The sequence below is a fragment of the Bombina bombina genome, chromosome 3 (genome assembly GCF_027579735.1).
Source record: "Bombina bombina isolate aBomBom1 chromosome 3, aBomBom1.pri, whole genome shotgun sequence".
Taxonomy (NCBI): domain Eukaryota; kingdom Metazoa; phylum Chordata; class Amphibia; order Anura; family Bombinatoridae; genus Bombina; species Bombina bombina.
The window spans coordinates 303,879,926-303,897,632 of NC_069501.1; the positions used below are offsets into that span (position 1 = coordinate 303,879,926).

Genomic DNA, 17,707 nt, shown 5'->3' on the forward strand with positions numbered 1-17,707 from the left:
TGATATATGTGAATCTCTTCTTGCAGAAAATTAGAAAACAATGTAATGGTGAGTATATAAACAATAAAAATACATGCTGTACATTAATAGAAATAAAGAAGTCTGAAGAATATAAATGCTCATTTTATTAGCACAAGCATTTGGGTAGAGAATTCTCAAATTTTTTTTTCTAAAGTTGGAACTTTAAATGCATTGTAAAATGTGGCCCATTTTGTTAATTTAAAGGGATAGTCTAGTCAAAATTAAACTTTCATGATTCAGATAGACCATGCAATTTTAAGCAACTTTCTAATTTACTCCTATTATAATTTTTTCTTTGTTCTCTTTGCATATTTATTTGAAAAAGCAAAATAAAGCCTGGTCATTTTTGGTTCAGCACCTGGGTAGCGTCTTGCATGCTCTATCTAAATCATGATTACAGTTTAATTTTGACTAGACTATCCCTTTAAGTTTAAAGTCTTATTCTTATTCTTATATGACTTATGTTTGCAGTTCATAGCTAATATTTTTATTTAGCTTGTGACACTTAATAGGAAGATCATTCTATATTTTCTATGTAAAACAAGAAATTAATGTGTATGCACTGTATACCTGCTGAAGATGTCTTCGGTGCTGTTCCGATAGCTAAAGTGGTGTCAAAATCCATTCCTGTTACTGAAAAAAGGAGCACAAATCAATCAGCGGAACAAGCACTAACCATTTACTTCTGCTGGAACAGAAAACTGATTTCAAGTCCATCAATTAAAAAAAAAACAAGTGTTTTCCAGACGCTCATATATATTAATTGGACATTATATACTTTATCGTATAGGGGTCCAAAAGCAGGGATAAACGGCACCCTTCCAAGGCTCATAGATGTGGCTTTTAAGCCATATTTGAAATGCTTATAACAGTGTATTCTCACTCTGTGGGCTGCCTGCACAGCAAGCTATTACAATTTGTCAGTTCCGATCAGATGACCGTCTTCTGCTTTCAAATTTTCTAAAAGCAAAGTTAAAGGGACATTCCAGACAAAATTTAAATGCACATAGATTTATTACATCTTTGAATAGAAACATATTTGCAATATTCATGTATTGGCAAAAATGCTTCTAGTAAAAGTTATCACTGTTTTAGTGTTAACATTTTTCTCTGCACGTGCATGTGAAGCATAGCTAGATATTGTCACTGCACCCACATTTTAAATAATGCAGCAGATCAGATCATCAGTGGGGCTTGTATCATGTCAGCAATTAACAAATTGAGTAATTACCAGATTGTACAAGCACCTTACGCTCTCTGAGCAAGTGCTGTGTTTAAAATACTGGTGTACGGTGCATACTTAAATACACTTTTGAAACAGCTATAGCTTTTATTAGAAGCATTTTTGCTAATGCATGTATATTACAAAATTGCTTCTGTTCAATACCAAAATGCACCCATGTGGTTTCCAATTTTGGCTGGAATATCCCTTTAAAGAGGGGAGATGAGACTTTAATATGTAAATTTATATACACACACAGATTTAGACATCATAAAAAGTCTGAAATCTAAAAGTATACTAATCTTTAAAAAAACAAACCGCTGCCAAGTGCAGTCAAAGCTAAGCAGAGTGTGGGGCTGTGAGCAATTCTCTCACAGCCCCAAAAACTTGTCATCCCTGGGGCGGGCATTGGAGCAGCTGCAGTGCTGGTGAATGCTGCACCACTACAATTGTGCTTCAGTAGAAAGGAAAAAATATGAATGGGGTGCTGGATGCTGTGACCTCTGTATCCATGCTGGTCGTTATTTCATCATTCTCAGTGGCCCGGAAGCATTTGCCTCCCTACCCCCAGCCCAGTTTGTCCCTGTGTACAAAATGTTTAAAAGTTCCAGAACATAAACTTTTAAGTTAATATAAAAGTATATTGTAAATAAAAACTAATACAAATATGACTTGAAGAATAGATATGTTCCTTTTACGATTCCGTAGCACCAGAATGTGGGCGTGGAATTCTCAACATTCTTCTCTAAAGCCGAAACTTGCTCTTTTAGATGCATTAGATAAATGTTGGCCATTCTGTTAACTTACCATTAATTTACGACTACATTATTATAGGACACATGACTTGCATTTTCAAGGTAACGTTGTTATTTAGTTTATGGCACTTAACAACAAGATTGTTCTATATATTATAGCAATAATATAAAATGAATGTAAAGGAATACCTGACGTCTTTGATGCCGTTCCGAACTCTAGAGTGGTATGCAAATCATGTCCTGTTACTGAAAGAAAAAGTCAAATCAGTGGAAACAGCACTAACAATTTAACTTTTTCAGGTGCCGAAACTAGATTTGCCAAGTCTATTAATTCAGAGCACAAAAGTTTCACAAATGCTTATATTAAAAGAACCTTTATTACTGCATGGTGTGCAAACACAGATATCAACAAGGTTTCAAGCCTATAATACAAGTGGCTAAAAAACCTTTGACTTGGAAAAAAAAGCAGCACACTCAGGTGGTCTAAAAGCTACAGACTCAAACTCTATTACTGATTAAATAAGCAAAAATAATCTCAAAATTGAAACTCTCAGACTGATTTGGGAATGGTATCGGCTTCTAAAGCATGTTATAAGAGATACAGTAGAGTATTTTATGGTTTGTATCTGAAACATCAAGCCAAAAAATCTATTCCTATTCATTAAAAAACACTTTGTGAATAGCTTTGCTTTTTGCAAGATTTTCAAACTGAAAGACATTTCATTGTACTTGAAAACGTTATTTTCCCAATGCGGGTCATATCAAGATATTTGCACTCCACTCAGTGATACCAGCGCACCCAAATGTGTGCTGGTATTACAAGTAACGCACGATGAGAACGCAACCTCTTGTTCGCATTTCATGGAAGCTTTGCGCTCACAAGAGAGCGCTTCCATAGGCTCCAATGAAAGCCTCGGTCTCATGCTGTCAGACACCTCTGAGACCCTAGCGCTGCGAAGGGGGTAAGTCGCGCAGTGATGGCCAGCAAAGGGTAATTATATATGTATAATGTATATTTACACATAAATATATATGCATATAAGCATATACATATATTTACATAGACCGCAATATAAAGGCACTTTTCAGTGCCGTTTTTTTTCCTAACGCCCCACATCCCCTCACTTTAAGCCCTAAAAACTGCTTTGTGCAGTTGTTTAAAAAAAACAGAAGCATTGTTTATTTAATAAAAAACTACACCACACTAAAATGTGGGGGTAATTGGGGGACATTTTGAAAATTAACCAAAAATCTGAAGCACTAATTGCTACCGCAAGCTTTCAGTAGCATTAACCCCTTATCTGCACCTATAAACTGGTGATTTAGCGCTTCACTTGTAATCTAGCCCTGCATTTCTTCTGCTTTAACTACTTCACATGGAGACAGTTCAACGGGGGTATTCTACAACATTAAAAAATTCTTTTATTTTGGCCTCTTTTAAACAATATATTGTTAGCACATCTTTGGTTAAAGGTTAATGTTTTTAAGCACGGTTGTTTCTGATATTAACAAACTTATTTAAAGCACTTTCTACTATTTCTTTCACTTGGATGACATTTTGTTTTAGAATTTTTAACTTTATTTGAAAAACAAAAACAGCTTATTTATTCTTCAGAGCATATATTCACATATACTGTTTAAACAAATGTAAAAGCAATTTAACTTAAAGGGATATTATACATCAATGTTCATATAACTGAATGTAATAGACACTACTATAAAGAAGAATATGCACACATACTGATATAAAATCTAGTATAAAACCTTTTAAAAATGTACTTAGAAGCTTACAATTTAGCACTGTTGATGAGGTTAGGCTGGGACACCCACTGAAATGGGCTGAGAAAGCAGGAATAGCAAACACTACCAAGCATATGGAAAGACCCTTTACATAAACAGAAGCAATCTGAAGTATGTAGATATCAGTATAGATGTAAAACTTTGGGACTTGATTAGGAGTCTAAAAATCAGCGCAATGTTATTTAAAACAAAAACAAAACTATCCATTGTTATAAAACACCAAAGATGAGCTATACAAATGGATCATCTACAAAACATTTATGCAAAGAAAAATCTAGTGTACAATGTCCCTTTAAAAGTAACTATAAAACTCAATCATGCCCACAAATTAAAGGAACATGAAACCCCAAATTTTTCTTTCATGATGAGAATATCATTTTAAACAACATTCCAATTTACTTCTATTATCTAATTTGCTTCATTCTTTAGATATCCTTTGGTGAAGTAATAGCAATGCACATGTGTAAGCCAATCATATGAGGCATCTATGTACAGCCACCAATCAGGAGCTAATTAGCATATCTAGATATGCTTTTAAACAAATGATATCAAGAAAATGAAGCAAATAAGATAAAAGAAGTAAATTGAAAAGTTGTTTAAAATTGCATGTTCTTCCTAAATCATGAAAGAAAAAAATTGGGTTTCATGTCCCTTTAACTATATTAGAAAAACACTAAAGCGTGCATTAATATGTTTAATCTTTTTTTCTTTAAATGTGCTTTTATTCCTTATGGCTATTGCATTTTAAAGAAATTGACTTTATTAGGTTTAGCTGCTATAAATACCTCAGGCCAATATTTTATTTTACCCCTAATATGTCTTTTATTGCATTTTGTCATGTTTCAATTAGATGGTCTGACAATTTTGACCAATTTGTCTAGTGACCAAAACACACGTATGCTCATGAGCCTATCTAACGCCTAGATTACAAGTCGCAACATGCGATCTGGATTTTATTTAGACTAACTCGAGCGTCTTCAGCCTCGCTAGCCTCACCAGTCCTCATGTTATTAAACAGTATTTAATCACATAAGGACTGGTGAGGCTAACGAGGCTGAATACGCTCAAGGGAGACTAAAGGTAAACCATATTGCACATGCGCTGCAGTCAGCGCGCAACTTGTAATCTAGGCGTAAGAATGGTCTCATGGATAGGAGCTAAGTTTATCTTTCATCACAAGAACATATATTAAAAAACAAACTAAAAAATTAAATATAATATATTGCAATACATATTACATTTTCACTTTTAGATGAAAAAAAAGGCTTTTATGTCCTTTAAAAGGGACCATAAAGTAAAAAAAAAAGTTTTTATGGATTAGATAAAATATACAATTTTTTAACAATTTTGCAATTTACTTTTGTTATTACATTTGCTTTGTTTTCTTGGTATCCTTTGTTAGAAAGTCTCGGTAGGTTCATAGGTGCTCAGGAGTGTGCATGTGTCTTTGGTACTCTATAGCAGCAATGATTGCAACAATTTAGAACACTGCTACATACAATGTTGCAAAACACTGCTACCATAGAGTACTAAAGACATGTGCATGCTCCTGAGTACATCTGAGTCTACTAAGATTTACTGTTTAACAAAGAATAGCAAAGGAACAAAGCACATTTTATATTAGAGATAAACTGGTAAGTTGTTTAACATTACATACAGCATCTGAATCATGAAAGCTTAATTTTGATTTTACTATCCCTTTAAGTTTAAGGCTAGGGGCCGATGATTTAAACGTCGCCCGAATAGACGCGTTTTTTCACACAAAATGATTAATTGTGCATGATTTTTAAAAATAGAAGTTGTATTGTGCACTTTTGTAATGTATGCATTTCCTTCCCATATGAAAATGCAGTATACGCCCTGTAGGGAGACACTTTGTTTTCAGGGTAAAAAGTGACTTTATATAATTCCACCAGGGAAATAGATGCACTGGTGAGCATTCTTAAATAATCTCACCAGAGGTTTAGACATTCGGATTCTTACACGGCTCATGCTTTGCATTACTATACCAGCATTCTTTATTGACATGAATGTATAGATATACCTGCTGACGTCATTTTTGGAGCTGTTTCAAGCTCTAGAGTGGTATCTAAATTCTCTCCTTTTACTGAAAAAAAAAAAAGTACAGTCAGTTGGTTAAACGGCAATAGAGTCAAACTCTATCAGTGGTTCAGTATGCAATAAATAATCATATGCTGTTTTTTGGATGGTTAAATAATTTTTCCCACATGTTAAAAAAATAAACACCGAGATTACGAGTTTGGCGTTAACAGGGGTGCGTTGCTAACGAGGCTTTTTTCCCCACCGCTCCCTTAAGACAACGCTGTTATTACAGGTTTTTTTAAACCCGGTGTTAGCCACAAAAAGGTGAGTGTAGAGCAAAATTTAGCTCCACATATCACCTCAATACCAGCGTTGCTTAAGGTAGCGGTAAGCTGGCTAAATGTGCTTGTGCACGATTTCCCCATAGGAAACAATGGGGCTGAGCTGGCTGGAAAAAAAACCTAACACCTGCAAAAAAGCAGCGTCCAGCTTCTAAAGCAGCCCCATTGTTTCCTATGGGGAAACAAAAGTTATGTCTACACCTAACACCCTAACATGAACCCTGAGTCTAAACACCCCTAATCTTACACTTATTAACCCCTAATCTGCTGTCCCCGCTATTGCTGATACCTACATTATATTATTAACCCCTAATCTGCTGCTCCGGACACTGCCGCCACCTACATTATCCCTATGAACCCCTAATCTACTGCCCCCAACATCGCCGCCACCTACATTATAGTTATTAACCCCTAATCTGCCCCCCCCAAACGTCGCTGCAACTATATTAAATTTATTAACCCCTAATCTTCCGACCCCAACGTCGCCACTACTATATTAAATTTATTAACCCCTAAACCTAAGTCTAACCCCCCCTAACTTAAATATAATTTAATTTAAACAAAATAAATTTAACATAATGAAATAAATTAATCCTATTTAAAACTAAATACTTACCTATAAAATAAACCGTAAGCTAGCTACAATATAACTAATAGTTACATTGTAGCTAGCTTAGGATTTATATTTATTTTACAGGCAACTTTGTATTTATTTTAACTAGGTACAATAGTTATTAAATAGTTATTAACTATTTAATAACTACCTAGCTAAAATAAGTACAAAATTACCTGTAAAATAAATCCTAACTAAATTACAATTACACCTAACACTACACTATCATTAAATAAATTACCTAAACTACCTACAATTAAATACAATTAAATTAAATAAACTAAATTACAAAAAACAAACAAACAAACACTAAATTACAGGAAAAAAAAAAGAATTACAAGAATTTTAAACTAATTACACCTAATCTAATCCCCCTAATAAAATAAAAAAAAAATAAAAAATAAAAAAATGCCCTACCCTATACTAAATTACAAATAGCCCTTAAAAGGGCCTTTTGTGGGGCATTGCCCCAAAGTAATCAGCTCTTTCACCTGAAAAAAATACAATACCCCCCAACATTAAAACCCACCACCCACACACCCAACCCTACTCTAAAACCCACCCAATCCCCCCTTAAAAAAACATAACACTACCCCCCTGAAGATCTCCCTACCTTGAGCTGTCTTCACCCAGCCGGGCACAAGTGGTCCTCCATATGGCAGAAGTCTTCATCCGATCAGGGCAGAAGAGGTCCTACAGATGGCAGAAGGCTTGATCCAGGCGGCATCTTCTATCTTCATCCTTCTGGAGCGGAGCGGGTCCATTTTCAATCCAGCCGACGCGGAGCATCCTCTTCAAACGAAGTCATAACGAAGAATGAAGGTTCCTTTAAATGACGTCATCCAAGATGGCGTCCCTTGAATTCCGATTGGCTGATAGAATCCTATCAGCCAATCGGAATTAAGGTAGGAAAAATCCTATTGGCTGATGCAATTAGCCAATAGAATGTGAGGTCAATCCTATTGGCTGATTGGATCAGCCAATCGGATTGAACTTCAATCCAATTGGCTGATTACATCAGCCAATAAGATTTTTCCTACCTTAATTCCGATTGGCTGATAGGATTCTATCAGCCAATCGGAATTCAAGGGACGCCATCTTGGATGACGTCATTTAAAGGAACCTTCATTCTTCGTTAGGACTTCGTTTGAAGAGGATGCTCCGCGTCGGCTGGATTGAAGATGGACCCGCTCCGCTCCGGAAGGATGAAGATAGAAGATTCTGCCTGGATGAAGCCTTCTTCCATCTGGAGGACTTCTTCTGCCCCGATCGGATGAAGACTTCTGCCGTATGGAGGACCACTTGTGCCCGGCTGGGTGAAGACGGCTCAAGGTAGGGAGATCTTCAGGGGGTTAGTGTTAGGTTATTTTAAGGGGGGATTGGGTGGGTTTTAGAGTAGGGTTGGGTGTGTGGGTGGTGGGTTGTAATGTTGGGGGGTATTGTATTTTTTTTTTACAGGTAAAAGAGCTGATTACTTTGGGGTAATGTGCCGCAAAAGGCCCTTTTAAGGGCTATTTGTAATTTAGTATAGGGTAGGGATTTTTTTTTATTTTGGGGGGCTTTTTTATTTTATTAGGGGGATTAGATTAGGTGTAATTCGTTTAAAATTCTTGTAATTCTTTTTTTATTTTCTGTAATTTAGTGGGGTTTTTTTTTCCGTAATTTAGTTTAATTTAATTTTAATTAATTGTAGGTAGTTTAGGTAATTAATTTAATGATAGTGTAGTGTTAGGTGTAATTGTAACCCCCCAACTTAAATATAATTTAAATTAAACAAAATTAATTTAACATAATTAAATAAATTAATCCTATTTAAAACAAAATGCTTACCGATAAAATAAACCCTGAGATAGCTACAATATAACTAATAGTTACATTGTAGCTAGCTTAGGATTTATATTTATTTTACAGGTAATTTTGTACTTATTTTATCTAGGTAGTTATTAAATAGTTAATAACTATTTAATAACTATTCTACCTAGTTAAAATAAATACAAAGTTGCCTGTAAAATAAATATAAATCCTAAGCTAGCTACAATGTAACTATTAGTTATATTGTAGCTAGCTCAGGGTTTATTTTATCGGTAAGTATTTTGTTTTAAATAGGATTAATTTATTTAATTATGTTAAATTAATTTCGTTTAATTTAAATTATATTTAAGTTGGGGGGGTTAGACTTAGGGTTAGACTTAGGTTTAGGGGTTAATAAATTTATTATAGTAGCGGCGACGTTGGGGTCGGAAGATTAGGGGTTAATAAATGTAGGTAGGTGGTGACGTGGGGGGCAGATTCGGGGTTAATAAAATTTAACTAGTGTTTGCGAGGCGGGAGTGTGGCGGTTTAGGGGTTAATACATTTATTAAAGTGGCGGCGATGTCCGGTCGGCAGATTAGGGGTTAATAGTTGTAGGTAAGTGGCGGCGACATTGGGGGCGGCAAATTAGGGGTTAATAAATATAATGTAGGTGTCAGCAATGTTAGGGGCAGCAGATTAGGGGTTCATAGGTATAATGTAGGTGGTGGCGATGTCCGGTCGGCAGATTAGGGGTTAAAAACCTTTATTTTAGTGTTTGCGATGTGGGGGGGGGGGGCTCGGTTTAGGGGTTAATAGGTAGTTTATGGGTGTTAGTGTACTTTGTAGCACTTTAGTTAAGAGTTTTATGTTCCGGCGTTAGCCCATAAAACTCTTAACTACTGACTTTTAAATGCGGTAGGAGTCTTGACAGGAGAGGGTCTACCGCTCACTTCTTCCAAGACTCGTAATACCAGCGTTAAGAAAATCCCATTAAAAAGATAGGATACGTAATTGACATAAGGGGATTTGCGGTAGCCTCGAGTCGCGGAAGAAAAGTAAGCGGTACACCTGTACCTGTCAGACTCGTAATACCAGCGTTAGGTAAAAAGCAGCGTTGGGACCTCTCAACGCTGCTTTTTAAGACTAACGCCAAACTCGTAATCTCTGTGAATGTATTTTATGGTTTGGGTCTATTTCAATCCATCAGCTGTGAAAATGGTTTGCATGGCGTTTTGCAGGGTTTTCAAGTTGAAAGCCATTCCAATCCATTAGAAGACATCTTTCCAATGCAGTTGCAATGTTTTAACAAGTTGCATGGAGGCTACTTGACACAGATATTCCAATCCTTCAGAAAACATTTTCTCAATTAGATTTTCACAGGATTCTTTAACCTTTCTTTTTCAATAGCCCTGACCTATTTCAAATGGTATATTCTAAATAACAAAGCTTACTACGTTATTTGACCAGTAACATTGAAAACAAAAGATAAATATGTAAGTGGATAAGAGTTCTACATTTTCAAGTATACAACAAATATATCACATTACTGTAAAATGAATATAGTTTGAGGTAAACTGAACAGAGGTACAAACCTGTAGTAGTTATATTTGATGTTATTGTAGTGAAATTCATATCATTCCCTGTTAGTGAAACAAAAAGTAAAATCTTTAATTGTGTTTTATGGAGAAAAAGCCCTCTAACATTATACATTAATACGCATTTGATAGAAGCACAAATGAACAACAAAGATAAACCCTGCAGTTTCTCTTGTACTTATACAAGACTGGATGGTTGAATCGGTGGGAGATTATGTCACTGAAGCTATTTTCAGGCCTGTATTATAGATGAAGCCTAAATGCTGCAAAATGGCACCAACCAATATTGTAAGTTTCACTAAGATACTGGGTAGCATCCCTTTTTTACAAGATCTGTGTAATTATTACATACAATATTATCCTTTATCCTATAATAATGAGGGTAAACAAGCTTTGGAGCAAATATGTTAAAACTTTCCAGGATTGTGTAACAAGCTCACCCAGGATGGGCCTATTTTAATGTGCCTTAAAGCAGGGGTCAGCAACCTTGGGCCCCCACATGTTTTGGAACTACATTTCCCATGATGCTGAGACACTCTTTAGGCTGTCTGAGCATCATGGGAAATGTAGTTCCAAAACATCCGGGGGCCCAAGGTTGCTGACCCCTGCTTTAAAAGACATTAAACACTAAGGCCTAGATTATAAGTGAAGTGTGAAAATATTGGCGCTACTGAGCGCTAACACTGCGCAAGTCTAATCAATAGTGCTCCTATTCCTGCACTCGTATTACAGGTTGAAAGTAAAAGGTTTGCATGAGACATAGGTGCGCTAACAACTGGAGATCGGATAGCTTAACAGCGTAAACTCCTTTTCCCTATAAACTTCTATACACACACCTTTGAGCCCTTCCCAGTCAAATACCTAGACACATAGCATATCCCTTTTAAACACTTTTTATACATTTATTTCAGTAATAAACATACATTTTGCATTTTTATATAGGCAGGGAAGATACTCAATACTATACTTATAAAATGTACTTAGTGCTTAATGTAATTTATTATATATGCACTGAATTACTATATATAACATAATATAATAGTTGGGGGGGGGAAGCACTTACTAAGTCTTTAGAGACCCTGTAAATTGTATCTAGAGATACATTTTGTAATGTATAAATTGTACCATTTAATCACAAACAAAAATATTGTAGGGAGAATCCAACTTTAGATTTGTTTCCTTAATACAGGTCTGGTCCTTCATCAACTGAATATAAAAGTGAAGAGTTCTACGGTTGCTTTTCTTTTCTGCGCAACTTCCACTTTCTTGGGCAAAGTGGAACTTGGTAGAATCTGAAAATGTATCTAATGGTTTATCTTTCTATTTATTTAATATGGGTCCTCACTCTAACTTCAAAGGAACATTAAAGTTAGGTTTTATTGTATATGCGTAGTATATAACAGTACTTAAGCACTGCACTGCATATTATTATTAATATTGTTCCAAAGCACTGGTTTTCAAGCCTGTCCTCAGACCTCCCTAACAGTCCACATGTTGATGATATCTGTGCACAGGTGAAATAATCAGCTGATTAGTAAACCTGGTTATTTTACCTGCTCTCATCAAAGGTAATCCTCAAAACCTGGCCTGTTGGGGAGGCCTAAGTACAGGTTTGAAAAACAGTAATCTAAAAGGTATTTAAAGCTGTAATTTGCCAAAAATTACATTGTGACTGCAGTGCAGGGACAAACCTCTTTAAAAACCTCTTCAGTATGTCTATCTTATCTTATTTTCTGTAATAAATTAAGGACATATATAAACAAGCCCTTGCACTGATCAAACATTTGCTGTGTAGCTGGTTACAGGGACAGGGTACACTTAGATGTCTCTGGGAGTAGTGCACAATAACAGGAACTCAATGTAAAATAAATAATAAAAATATATTGCAAATTTGTTCTGCTATGCATAATTGTATATTTTCTGAGGAATTACAATTTAGGCTTAGCGCTTCTTTAACTCATCACATATACAGAATTAATATTTAAGTTTAAAGTAAACCTTAAAAACAAGTCTACTGGCAAAATAATCTGTTTCATCTAAGAATGATCAAAAGGTTATAACTGTACGTACCTGTAGTAATCACATTTGATGTCATTATAGTAGTGTTCCTTGTCACTATTAAAATAATTTGTATCCATATTATATAAAAATAAACCAACTGATTCATCAGTACATTAACATACAAACTACTAACATACAAACCATATACCTTTTTTATATATATATATTTTTGTCCTACCCACTGCTCCAAAACTATTTTATTTTTTTAGTGGCCAAAAAAGTAGACGGTTTGTGTGGTTATATAGGAGGCACACTGCTTCCAGTGTTATTTTACTCTTATCACTATGCAGAAGGCATAGTGCAGTGTAATGTGGCCGGTGTTAACATTAGATGCCTGCTGGGAGGATGTAAATATGAGTTTTTACAGCTTGTCTCCTTTAATACTGAAAGAGTAAAACATTACTACAAGCACATGGAGGCTGCTTTCCCTCTCCTGTAGATCATATCTAAAAATCACAGGATCAGATGAAATTGATCCAGATTGTAAACACAACTACAGTGCGAGCAGTTATGGTTGTAGGCGGAGCATAAAACTGCAGGAGTCCTCAACACAGACTCTTGATGTGACAAACTATGTACCACAATATGAAATGGGGTAGGTGTAAGTTGATTCAAAATGTTATTAATATACTTTCTGGTAAAGACATAAATAGGACAAATAAACCTATATAATATAACTAGTAAACAAATATGTAGGTAATTATGTAAGCTTAAGACATGAAACCCAAACATTTTCTTTCATGATTTAGGTGGAACATAGAATTTTAAACAACTTTTCAATTTACTTCTATTATCAAATTTGCTTCATTCTCTTGGTTTCATTTGTTGAAGGAGTGGCAATGCACTACTGGTTTCTAACTGAACACATGGGTGAGCCAACGACACTCGGTATATACTGTATTTACCTAGATAAACCTTTCAGTAAAGGATAACAAGATAAATTAAATAATAGAAGTAAATTGGAAACTTGTTTAGCCCCTTACCGACCAAGGACTTGTCAGGCATGTCCTACAAAAAATGTCAGTTAAGGACCAAGGATGTGCCTGCCTGACACGTCTTCTGGGGTTTCAATCGGTGGAAGTGATCGTTTCCAGACGCTTTAAAGGTATTGCAGTGATGCCTCAATACAATTGATTCAACCAAATGTATGGGAAGGAGGGAGAGGGAGGGGGGGAATAAATATTGAAAGGGAAAGGGATCTGGGAGGGGATAGCGAATTGAGGGGGAGCAGCTACACTACAGAAAAATGATTTTGTATATAAATTAATAATATATATATAATTTTTTAATCCAACTGGGTACTGGCAGACAGCTGCCAGTACCCAAGATGGTGGCATATAGGTAGAGGGGGGAGGGTTAGAGAGCTGTTGGGGAGGTCAAGGAGGTTAGGGGCTAAGGGGGGATCCAACACTGCAGAATAAATATATTAAAAAAAAAAAAAGATGGCAAGATGGCAGTGACAATTGTGAGGTGGGGGGGAGAGAGCTGTTTGAGAGGGGTCAGGGAGGGATCAGGGGGTGGGATGTGTCAGGTGGGAGGCTGATCTCTACACTAACGCTATAATTAACCCTACAAGCTCCCTACAAGCTACCTAATTAACCCCTTCACTGCTGGGCATAATACAAGTGTGGTGCGCAGCGGCATTTAGCGGCCTTCTAATTACCAAAAAGTAATGCCGAAGCCATAAATGTCTGCTATTTCTGAACAAAGGGGACCCCAGAGAAGCATTTACAACCATTTGTGTCATATTTGCACAAGCTGTTTGTAAATAATTTCAGTGAGAAACCTAAAATTGTGAAAAATTTATTTTTTATTTGATCGCATTTGGCGGTGAAATGGTGGCATGAAATATACCAAAATGGGCCTAGATCAATACAGGTAGCCCTCAGTTTACGCCGGGGTTAGGTTCCAGAAGGTATGGTTGTAAATTGAAACCGTTGTAAATTGAAACCCAATTTATAATGTAAGTCAATGGAAAGCGAGGGAGTTAGGTTCCAGGCCCCTCTCAAAATTGTCATAAGTAACACCTAATACATTATTTTTAAAGCTTTGAAATGAAGACTTTACATGCTAAACAGCATTATAAACCTAATAAAATAATCACACAACACAGAATATATAATTAAACTAAGTTAAATGAACAAAAACATTTGCTAAACAGCATTATAAACCTAATAAAATAATCACACAACACAGACTTTACTTGCATTTTTCTTCAAACAGTTCTTTCTATGCATTCCAATCTGGACTGATTTATAGACAGGAAGATCTTGTTCCTTTGAAATCTGCTCAATAGCTCAGGTCTGGTTAAAACTGATTAATTTCAGCTTGCTTGGCTTTGCTGCAACACAAGCGGACAGCCCTACCTACTGACTTTTTTAATCAATGCACTGCTTCTCAATGCTTTTCAATAGCAGTCACATGACTGAAAAAAAAGGTTGTTATTCTGAAACGGTGCAAATTGAACCGTTGTAAATTGAGGGCCACCTGTACTTTGGGTTGTCTACTAAAAAAAATATATGCACATGTGAAGGGTTATTCAGGGATTCCTGAGATATCAGTATTACAATGTAACTTTTTGAAAAAAAAATGGTTTGGAAATAGCAAAGTGCTACTTTTATTTAGTGCCCTATAACTTGCAAAAAAAGCAAAGAACATGTAAACATTGGGTATTTCTAAACTCAGGACACAATTTAGAAACTATTTACCATGGGAGTTATTTGGTGGTTGTAGATGCGTAACAGATTTTGGGGGTCAAAGTTAGAAAAAGTGTGTTTTTTTCCATTTTTTCATCCTATTTTATAATTATTTTTATAGTAAAATATATGATATGATGAAAATAATGGTATCTTTAGAAAGTCCATTTAATAATGAGAAAAACTGTATATAATATGTGTGGGTACAGTAAATGAGTAAGAGGAAAATTACAGCTAAACACAAACACCGCAGAAATGTAAAAATAGCACTGGGCGGGCCTTAATGGTCAGAAAATTGAAAAATGGTCTGGTCACTAAGGGGTTAAAATTGTATGTTCTGTCTAAATCATGAATGTGTAATTATGACTTTACTGTCCCTTTAACATAGGTACATACCTGCAGTAGTTATATTTGATGTCACTGCAGTGAAATTCAAATCTTTCCATGAACAAATAAAGAAAACAAAATCTTTAGTTGTGTTTTCAGCAAAATACTTTCAAACAGAGCATAAATATAAATTTTAAAAAAATGAAAATAACAAGCAAGTGCATTACTGGTGCTCTAGGTAGCTGACAAATGCACATGGTTGATGACATTTTGCATCAGAGAAGGTGTTGGAGAAATATTACTTGTAATCTGATACTGCCTGTACATTTCACTATCATATACTAATAAATAATCCAAAAAAGGTTTTAAGAAAGGTTCCTCCAAAATCAAATCAAAGGCTTTATTTACTTAACAATCATGCCTATATAAAGGTTCCTCTAAGCATAGTTATGGACACTGAATTCTTACAAATACCATCATCAAATATTGAGGGCCAGATTACGAGTGGATCACTAACTGTTACGCGTGAGCGATAAGGGGTTTATCGCGGCGGTTTGTGCATCGGAAGTAGCACAAGTAATACATGTTTAACATAAACTTATTCACTTGAGCGCAATTGGGTTATCACAACCACAGAGCTCTTGTTAACTGTTATGGTGAAATAAAAAGTGTCACAAAAAACATTAAAAATACATTTCACTGTACAGTTACGATCTTAATAACACTGTCTGATAAAAATAATTTAAAAAAAATTGCAATAAAAAGTTATAAGGGCTCAAAGATAGTTCATATTTTACAGTATGTTTATTATTTTTTTAATAATTTATATTATGTTTGAAAATATGTAATATTTAAATAACGTGCCTTAAGAATCCTAGATTTTCATGTTCACTAACCCAACCATGTTAATATCTAAATTGAGGAACGCATATTTTACATTCCTATGTTCTTCACATAGAAAATAATGTACTTTTTATTTATATATATATATATATATATATATATATATATATATATGATACTGTTCATGTAAAATACATATCTATACCTCTATATCTATAGGAAAAGGTACAGTATGCCGGTATACATATATACACACATATTGATTCAATGAGAGCACTCTCACTTCCAAAGGGTTAGATGCCAGGGTGCTAGCAGATATGAATATATAAATGAAGGAACGCACTCGCTGGTCTTTTAGTGAAAATTTAATGAATCAAGCGTGACGTTTCGGGGACACACTCCCCTTCCTCGTCTGAGGAAGGGGACTGTGTCCCCCCGAAACGTCACGCTTGATTCATTACATTTTCACTAAGAGACCAGAGAGTGCTTTCCTTCATTTATATATACACACATATATAGAAATATGTATTTATGAATAAATAGAGCATATTCTGCTATGTGAAGAATATTGGAATGTGAAACGTTCATATTTCATGTCAGGTTAGCGCACTTGGTTAATGGGATCGGGTTTACGCGCAAGTAGAGTGTTAGCTTTTTTTTTAATCTTTACATGCTCTATTGAAGTCTATGAGAGAATACGTTACTGCAATCGTGATATTGTAACTTCTGCTTTTTGCGCGTTAGATTAGCACACAAGTGAAAACTTTTTACTTTCAACTTGTAATATGTGCAGTATCCGACGCACTCAAAAAGCTTACTTCTAGTGGAGTTAGCTCGCAATCGTGAGCGATAATTACTGCTCCACTTGTAATCTGCCCCTAGGTCCTTAAATTGCATCACATTGCTCACTATAGTATGTAGCACTATGGTATGAGCTCCATGTAAAATGATAGCTTATGTAATAACACTAGGAGGATAATCATACTCAATTTCTCAGTTATACAACCAAAAAAATTAAACGCTGAGTGAAGACAGAAATATTCAATGTAATGTGAAAAATTTAATTTCACTCAAATTTCTTTAGCAACTTTAATGATCCCTTTAAGGAACAAAAGAAAAAAAAGAAAAAGAAAACATTACTTCCAAAGTAATCCAGTTTCCTCTAATAATGTTATAATTTAAATACATGTACATTCCTGCAGTAATCACATTTGATGTTGCTATAGGAGTTTTCAAATTAAAATAATGGGGTCGATTTCAAGCTTTCGATTATATTTTCCCGAAAAACAAGAAAAAAAAAATCTTTAACAAAGTGATCACAATCAGACTGCCAAGATAATTAACTCACTAGAGATTTGATCTCTATTGTCCCACAACAGCACTTGGAACTGCTGATAATAGATGCCGATCACTGAAATTCCGAAAGGGTTAAAGGGGTTATTGAAGTCAGGGTGTGTTTTGCAGTTGTATAGAGTAGTGATTATGATAAGTATTAAACTACCTGAATGCCTTTTGTTTAGGTGCATGAAGGGCATACTGAGCATGTCTGATCAATGATGTTTGTCAAATATTAAAAGTATTTGTTTTAATTTTTTA

General features: G+C 35.2%; 1 protein-coding gene across 8 annotated transcripts in view; it reads right to left on the reverse strand.

The window, feature by feature from the left end:
• ADGRG2 (adhesion G protein-coupled receptor G2) overlaps window positions 1-17,707 on the reverse strand; it is a 308,878-nt gene that overhangs the window by 122,313 nt on the left and 168,858 nt on the right. For 7 of the 8 annotated variants that reach the window (XM_053706390.1, XM_053706388.1, XM_053706386.1 and 4 more), the window contains 6 exons: window positions 15,338-15,379; window positions 12,255-12,299; window positions 10,182-10,229; window positions 5,843-5,905; window positions 2,188-2,244; window positions 592-654 (listed from right to left, as the gene is read on the reverse strand). In XM_053706390.1, the coding sequence (XP_053562365.1) occupies window positions 592-654; window positions 2,188-2,244; window positions 5,843-5,905; window positions 10,182-10,229; window positions 12,255-12,299; window positions 15,338-15,379 (318 nt within the window). The remainder of the gene's footprint in view (window positions 1-591; window positions 655-2,187; window positions 2,245-5,842; window positions 5,906-10,181; window positions 10,230-12,254; window positions 12,300-15,337; window positions 15,380-17,707) is intronic. The other variant, XM_053706387.1, reaches the window with a different exon arrangement.